This window comes from Cololabis saira, chromosome 18 (genome assembly GCF_033807715.1).
Source record: "Cololabis saira isolate AMF1-May2022 chromosome 18, fColSai1.1, whole genome shotgun sequence".
Classification (NCBI taxonomy): domain Eukaryota; kingdom Metazoa; phylum Chordata; class Actinopteri; order Beloniformes; family Belonidae; genus Cololabis; species Cololabis saira.
The window spans coordinates 29,353,803-29,362,308 of record NC_084604.1 but is presented as its reverse complement, the minus strand read 5'-3'; the positions used below and the strand labels follow the sequence as shown (position 1 = coordinate 29,362,308).

At 40.3% G+C, this 8,506-nt stretch overlaps 1 protein-coding gene across 4 annotated transcripts in view; it reads right to left on the bottom strand.

Moving 5' to 3' along the window:
- Window positions 1-4,127: 4,127 nt before the first annotated feature.
- The window catches only part of LOC133418571 (A-kinase anchor protein 7-like), a 56,665-nt gene continuing 52,286 nt past the window's right edge, over window positions 4,128-8,506 (bottom strand). For 2 of the 4 annotated variants that reach the window (XM_061707330.1, XM_061707331.1), the window contains one exon: window positions 4,128-6,881. In XM_061707330.1, the coding sequence (XP_061563314.1) occupies window positions 6,661-6,881 (221 nt within the window). In that variant the 3' untranslated portion in view covers window positions 4,128-6,660. The remainder of the gene's footprint in view (window positions 6,882-8,506) is intronic. The other 2 variants (XM_061707332.1, XM_061707333.1) reach the window with 1 other exon arrangement.

Below are 8,506 nucleotides of genomic sequence, written 5' to 3'. Positions count from 1 at the left end.
TATTTGACAATTTTCACCTGTTTTAAGTAAATTTTCACTTGAAATAAGTAGGAAAATCTGCCAGTAGGATTTATCCTACAAGCAAAAAATCTTGTTCCACTGGAAGATTTTTCTGCTTATTTCAAGTGAAAATCTACTTGAAACAGGTGAAAATTGTTGTTTTTTCCAGTGATGAGTCTTGTTTTAAGTGTAATGAGATTTTTTTTACTAAAATGAGACATTTTAACTAGAAATAAGATAAATATTCTTGTTAAGATTTTGAGTTTTTGCAGTGATCCATTTTACTTATCCTGTGAAGGACAGAGTCATATTGATAAGTTCAGAAAACTGTTTTTTATTGTTGTGTTTTGATGTATTTGATGTAAGCCCAGTGGATATTTAAAGCTTACAGAAGGCTGCATTTAACTGCTGCTATGTCATTCCTGCAGTATTTCTGCAGGTGTTTTGGTCAGTGCTATTATTTGTAATATATTATATTATTTGTAATCAGCACAAATTATCTGTCCCCATATGATAAAATCCACCATCCCCCCTGATATTTTTTTACAACTCGAGTACTGCCTGTAGCTGCTGATGTTTTGGGGCTGCTGAAGTAAAATAATCTTTACACGATATTAATGTGGGCCGAGGCACTCTGTTTTACTAATTCACCCTGGATCCGGGGATAAATTATGCTTCTGAGTCACACACTATGAATTGTGCCATCAACGTATTGCTCATTCGCTATATTCCCTATTGTGAGGATTTTATGAAATTGCTTAAAGGTTTGAAGGGTTTTTCTATAAGATTCTACATTGGTGGTTGCTTTGAAGGGGCAAGATCACCTCCTGGTTTTTATGACTAGACTGTTAAGACTGTTTAGCTGAGTTCTCTTCTTTAGGTGAACACAATGAAAAGAAACAGATGTTTTAAAACTGATGGGCCCCATCCTCCTTTTTCTTAATCTTTTAGTTGTCTTAGACCTTTGCTGGGTTGACACCTCAAGTAAGAAGCAATCAACAGAGATATAAGGCTTTAAGGTGTGAAATGTGTTGGTGTCTTTCCCTGCAGCTGGCTCCACAGATGGGGTTCACGTGCAAAACCACCTCCTTTTCCAGTATAAATACGACTAGATCGATGACCACCATGTGTATTTTTCTCCTACTTACTGTGGTTTGTGAAAAATGTACCTCCCTCCGGAAAATATTGTGCATGATATAATAAAGCTTGTATTAACATTTGATTCTGTTCACTGGTTTTCTTATGGTGCACCAGACAAACGAACACACGGATATTTCAATATATACACATATATATCTGTATGCATTTTTTTTTTTACAGTGTACTAAGGAGATGGAAAAGAATAAAGTGGTGCAAAAAAGGTTGATCACCCCTCTTAATGAGCAAATCTCTTCCTGTAGTTAAAGTCTATCTCCAACCTCACGTGTAACGCAAATGAAGTGCTTACATCTACCCACAAATGGGACTCGGGGAGGTCTGTGCTGTTACTGTGGGATCATTTTGAGTGGATTTCAGTCAATTTGAAATGGTGATCACATACTCGCCCTCAAACGGAGGACTTCAGCTTCATCTCTGCGATTCATCAGCGCCGTCGACAGTCACAGTTGGCGAGTTGTGAACGCTCTCCAAGTTCTGATGAGTCACCCTGACTGTGCAGCCATCGCCGTGCTACATCATGTACGGGTCAGGCCGTGATTAAATCACAGAGTCAGCCACGGCGCATCGCTCCGTGTTATTCAACAAATTCTCTCTCCATGAGGGGAAACAGTGAAATGCGAGAGCTTGGAGGGTTTCAGACTGGTCGGCAAAACACCCCGGTGACCTTTTTCCACGGAGCTGACGCTCAGCATCCATTTATTCAAAGGTGATCTTGATATGAGAGGCGAGTTCAAGAAAAGCTGCATCAGCAAACAGTGTGTCATTTACGAACGTGCGTGTGTGTTTGCTTTACCGCCTGGACAGATTCAGGGCCGTCTTTATTGCTTCTGCTTTAAATGTCAGGGAAAGGACGGGGACATTGTTGTGTGAAACATCTTATCTTTCTTCTTATTTTTTCATTTGCCCTTTTACTGCAGAATTCAAATACTGCATGAAAGAATGTGGAAAAAAAAAAAAAAAAAAGATTAATTTTTCCATCCACAGCTGATGTGACTCGAAGTTTTGTGACTCGTCAACATGCATTAAAGCAAATTCAAGTTGTGCTTTTACTTTTAACTGTGGAGTCTTGGTCTGTCAGTGAAGCCCAACGTTGTTTTTCAAAAGATGACAGATGCTACGATGAATGGCACGACTTGACCTCACGGGTCATCTTGAATGTCTTTTTTATTTTCTTTGGCTCTCCATCTACCGTCAGCGCCGTCCTTCTGATCAACCTGGTGCTGACATTTCTTCCTGCAGTCACGACTCGGGAGGGAAGCGACAGCCTCAAATACCCTTTAGCTGTGATAATCTGGTCTAGAATTTTGTTTCTGAGCTCTAAAGGGAACTCCCTTTTTATTTCCTCTGCTACATCTTATCCCACCCTCTCTAGTCTCCGGAGGTTTAGAAATGTTCCCCCGAGCTCCTGTTTCTTCTCCTGCTGAAAATACTCAGCTGCAGCTACGGTTGTCAATTTAGACACGGCAGACTGAGCTGGCAGGAAGTGAGATGGCAGAGACTTTGCAGTTTCAGGCCATCTAGCTGTAATTTAAAGAGGTGAACACCCGATTAGGTAATACTTTTTGTATAAGCAGTCATACCAGATGCCTACAATAGATTTTTTTTGTTTCCTCAAAATAACTTTCGGCATACACAAGACTTAATATTATCTGCAGAGCATTTTAACTCTGGATCAACTTAACCCATGCATCTAATGCTTCCTTTGTTGTCTTTTTATGTTTCTAATTAAAAATTGATTGTATTTATTTGATTTCCTTTCCAACTGTTTTGTTGTTTGTTTTTTTCATTTATTTATTTTATTATTTTTATTTATTAATTTTCTTTTTTTCCCAATTATTGTTATCTTAATATTTTATTGCTCTATTATTTTTAAAAGCTGCCTATGGACAAATGTTGCGAATTAGCACTTGTGCTAAAACACTTAAACAATGCATCTGGTTTGTCCAATGTAATTGCTATGTCCATATCAAATAAACATAAATAATAATATCATGTAGCATCAGCCTGCACCCTCCTTTAGACATAATTCATTTAGAAAAGAAACATCCTCTAACTGTGGCTTAAAGTTTTTCTCCCACTAGGGGAGTTTTTACCTGCCAGTGTTGATGTTGTTTATATAATAATTGCACGGGGGTTTATGTTCTGGGTCTCTGGAAAGCACCTAGAGACAATTTCTGTTGTAATAGACGCTGTATAAATAAAATTGAATTGAATTATCGCTGCTTCTGTGGAATATGTGACTGGTAATAAGGTGTTTGATTGGTTTATAAAGCTAAAAGATAGAGTTTTGCAGGAAGCAGAGGGAAGGGGGAGACCAAACAGATGCTCACTGCAGCACACAGAACATAACAGATTCAGGCTGCACCATCGAGTCTGAAGAGCTTTTGAGTTTATTGTGGTGCCTGATCAATATGAGTAGAGATCAGAATTGTAGAAAGAGACATTTAGGATAAAGACCAACTCCTCTTTAGCCCTGAGGTAAATGATGACAACATTTAGTGTTTAAGCATTTATAACTGGATCCAACACAAAATGGGCTTTTTCATGTCAACATTTTGTGGCTATTTCTGCTCTCCCAGTGTTTCAGTGGAAGCCCACGTCAGGCAACACAGCTCACACTTGTGTGGGTGTATTCGAGTGTAAACGCTGGTTTAAAATTAGGAACATTTCAACTTCAAAATAAAACATGGGCCATTTGTTTGCAGCAGGATGAGGAGCATTTCTGAAAAAGCTAAAAAATGAAATTTTTCACCAATAAAACACGGTGTATTTATTCCCTCTGATAGTGCAGTTTGTGAGTACTTGGACACCGTGCAACATAAGGACATTTGTCACAGTGTGTTCTAGTGTCGAAGCGATTTTTCCAGTGCAAACATTAAGTAGGAACCCAGCACACAAACACTGAGACCGTAACATCTGCGGGGCTTCGTGTTCCCCCGGACTGACATCAGGAGACCGAACGAGGGATGTTGGTTTTGAATCTCATATCCTGTTTTATTGTTCAAACATGTCAGACCAAGATATACAGCACACAGACCAAAGACACGCCCACACTGCCCGACATACACGTGAACACGTGGAAAGACAAACAGACAAGGTTAATTTGTACCGTCATTCTCACATGCTGCCACCGGATGATTGATACAGACGAGTTTCTCAAGGGAACCAGCGATCAAACATCCCGCCACACTGCGTGAACACACTCACACACACACACACAAACACACACACACACTCACCGGCTTTCAGAAACCAGATGACCAGACTAACCACACAATTCCAAAAGACAATTTGAGTATTAAAGGGGATTTTTTAAGGAGATTAAGGATCTGGTGACAGTAAAAGATCAAACTAAAAAGTCCACCTTAAGACAGAATCCTCCTTTGTTTTTGACGTTTTCCAGTTATCCCACAGTGACGGTCTTTTGGTGGATTTTATGGGGATGGGGGTTGCATTTTTCCACAAAGGGTTGGGTGGCAGTAAATCACAGGTCTGCAACCGCATCTCGCTGATAGCACTAATTCTGCTTTATGGTGGACATATATTATTATATCTTAACATTTTATTCAAGAATGCAACTCTTCAGCCATTTCGGAGACTTTGGAAAATCTTCCAGCAAAGTGATTTTTATTTCCCCACATTGGCTGGAAAAGAAAAAAGAAAAAAAGATCACCAATGTGCGTAAGAACATCTGAGAAAACAAGAGAATCAAGTGAATTTGTTTCAGTGACTGAAGGCCGCTTCGTAAAGAGGTGAGCTGATTGGACAGCGTGTTTACCTGCTTTATTACATCTGAAACAAAGATTAAAAACTAATCAAAAATTTTGTGCTTTTGTAGGTTGTCAAAAATACATGCCGACTGCTTTTACCTTCATTTCAAAAGTCAAACATTTAAGATAAAATCTTTTTTTTTTCTTAAACAGGGAAAAGAATCAAGTCAAATAAATAGTTAAAAAGAATAAAATAATATTTATTGTAATCTTGCCATCAGATGAAGACCTTATCTTCACAGATTGCATAATTTCAATCTCCTTTCATTTTAGTTGATGCAAAGCTGTTTCTGAATGGCATGGATGGACTTGTTAAGCTTAAGTGGGGGATTAATAAAGAAAAAAAGAAGAAGTGGGGGAGGACAGTGAAGTGAAGAGCAGGAGGGTCTGATTGTCTGAATGCACCTCCTAGTCCGGCTGGATCAACGCTCGGCTTTGACTGATCGTGCAGCACTACAGAACACGATCAGCGCTAGAAACTAAATAAAACAAAAACAAACTAAAAAAATCACTGAACCTCTGACACCCATCAGAGTCCATGGTGATTTGAAGAATTCAACATCTATAGTTTGTTATTCAAACAAATAAAACTGTCTGACCCAATGATGGTATACCCTTTGAGGAACAAAAAACAACATTCAGACAGGAAGGTGAGTGATGAAATTAACCTTTGGAACATGCAGTTGTTCATGAGTTTTTGGTGTTGATGAAGGTCAGATGTGTTCTTGGCAACTCAATAGTGTACTGTTTTACTGCGTTATTTCCCATCATCCTCAACCGACGGCCTGCGATCCACCTGGCAGTCGGGTGAAGTTAGTGTTGTTAGTAGAGAACAATCGTTAGGGACGCCAGACCGACGTAGGAGTCTGTACGAGCGTTAGTGGATCCAGTTTGGGTCAACGGCAAGGTGCCAGTTTTGTGTTTCACATGTGAACTGATCTAAACTCGATGATTGTCTCGGTGCCGCCACGGCAGAACACGCTTGGTTGACGCGGCGCGGTTATTTTTAATGCTTGAAGCTCAACCCGAGGGGAAGAAAAGGAAAAGAAAAATCCTTCTTCCAAAGTCGAAAGCCACAAACAACCACTTAGACAAAAGCTGACGCGCGCCAAAGTCTGACATACTGAAACATGTTAACGGTGACGTTTGAGGAATCCAGCCAGTCACGATCAGACACACCAGCTCTGGTTATTTGATCCTCTTCAGCCATAAAGATAAACGATGGGAGACGGAAAAAAAAACAAAGTTCAAATAAGGATTTCATGTTTTCTTCACCTGAAATTAGTCATTAGGACATTAAGGAGTCCTTTTTTAAGTGTTGACGACAGTAAACCCATCTCTTCTACAAAATATAAACGTGTCATTCTAAAAGGGCAGTTTCTGAGTGGCAGGTCACAGTGAAGCCTAGACGAGCACGTGTGTCCTTACGGGAGTGCTTCACGCGTTTTCTGGGACGACTCCCGCAGGAGTGAAGGACGATATCTGACCGTAGAGCCGGCGAGTTGACAGGCTGAGCTAGCTGGTGTGGGACGGTCTCCGAGCAGTGATCTGAAGCTACGATATCCATTAGTGGAGCTCAGGAGGGAGGGTGGCCAGCAGGACTGGCTAGCTGGTTCAGGCTCCGGGCCCGGGTCCCCCTGACGTCTCTCCTGGTTAGCCAGGCCTGCTCTTGATGGTTTCCTTGATGGGCTGCTGGTTTTTCTCAGTACATGCGTGCCTCTGTCAGATGAGGTCACTTCCTGTTGTCTGTGGAGGAGTTAGCTGTAGTATCCGTCTTCGTAGAGGTTTCCTCTGCGTTTCCGGCGCCCTGCCATGTAGCCGTATTGGGGCCACCCCCATTTTGAAGTGTTTCCTGTTTGAACTGTTGCAGGGCGCGATTGACGGCGTCGTCCACCAATCGCTTGCTCACTCGCAGCAGCTCCGCCTCGTCTGGCTCAGACCGGCGACGCCCACCTGGGATAAGAAGAGGTACAATAGTTACACCTTATAGTATGGGGTCTCAAATGCATTGAAACATTATTGTAATATGTAATCATTATGAGTGCATGTATATTTTTATATGCAATTCATTCTAAATAGTAGCTGTAAACTATCATAAACTGGTACAAAAATCAAGACTAACAAGGGCCAGGGAGGTATCCTTGGTGGGAAACTAGGCCTGGGCGATATATATCGAGATTTTAATATATATCGATATATTTTCAAACGCGATATGGTACGAGACAATATCGTTTATATCGATTTAATTTTTTTTTTTTTTTTTAATTTTTTTTTTTATGATTTTGATATAGTTTATTTTGTGACGAATTGACTTGCATGTTTTATTTGAGATTTGCAAAAAATGTTTGGTTATTTGCACAACTGTCAACCTCAGTGGAAAAGTCTGCCTGTTACTGTCTACATTGTATTAATTGCACAGTGTATTTTAATTTAATTGTTATGCAGGAAAGGGATATTTGTTTTATTTTATTCAAGAAGCATTTTTATTCTATATATGCAGGCAGTTTATTTTTATTTCATTTGTTTCATACATTTTGATATTGTGCACACCTCTGTTAATAAAGGTACCTGTGTGACATTTGGCACGAGGCTTTGTATTAAAACTGAACGTTTTTTTAAGGGTTTGCCTCAGAAAAAAATGAAGCTAACAGAGATGCTATGCTATAATGCTTTGGGGGAAACCCCAATTATGGCACAGAAAAAATATCGATGTATATCGAGTATCGCCATTTAGCTAGAAAATATCAAGATATGACTTTTGGTCCATATCGCCCAGCCCTATGGGAAACGATGGATAGAGGACCAGCCTGAGCAGTTATCCCCTTCGCAACAATTCCCTCATGAAACGGATATGGTACCTCCATCACGGTACAAAATGTAGTGAACCAATCGCAACAGGGCGGGCTTTATGCAATGAGTCATACAGGAAGTTCCCAGGTCCACTTTTTAAAACAACAACTTTTGATTGCAAGACCAATAACGGTCTTTCACTACAACCCATCTTGGATGCGTTTTCGTTGACAACAACCTGGTTGTCGCTCTGCCGATGTCTTGTGTAGTTTCACTGACTGCTTGCAACCAATGTCATCGACAGGCAAGTCCTGCTGAGTTGGTTGGGAATCAAAGTCAATTCCACAGGAACCTGAATAATTCTTTATATCGAAGAGAAAAAGAATGTTGGCAACTGCTAAATGAACCTTCCCAGGATGCAGAGCGAGTAATAACTGTTGAGTACCCAGGTCTGTGCAACATTAAAGGAGCTGCACTCGACAACTCCCTAAGAGTCGTTTCTGTCATAAAGATGCCAAGTTGGAGCTCATTGAAAATCACATTTAATGATTATTGCTGAATCATTATGACCCCTGGATGAGCCAAATTAACCAGTCAACAAAGGAAACTCAGCAGTCTACCTTCATCTTAAGGGTAAGGGACAGTTTACTGAGCACAGTAATGTACAAAGGCTGGACTGAGAAGATGGAGGATTTAAGAGAGAGGATAAAAGAAGCAATTAATGGTTACACATTTAATACGTTTCATCTATCCAAAATCCAGCCTCGACTCTCCTCACCAGTGGTTTT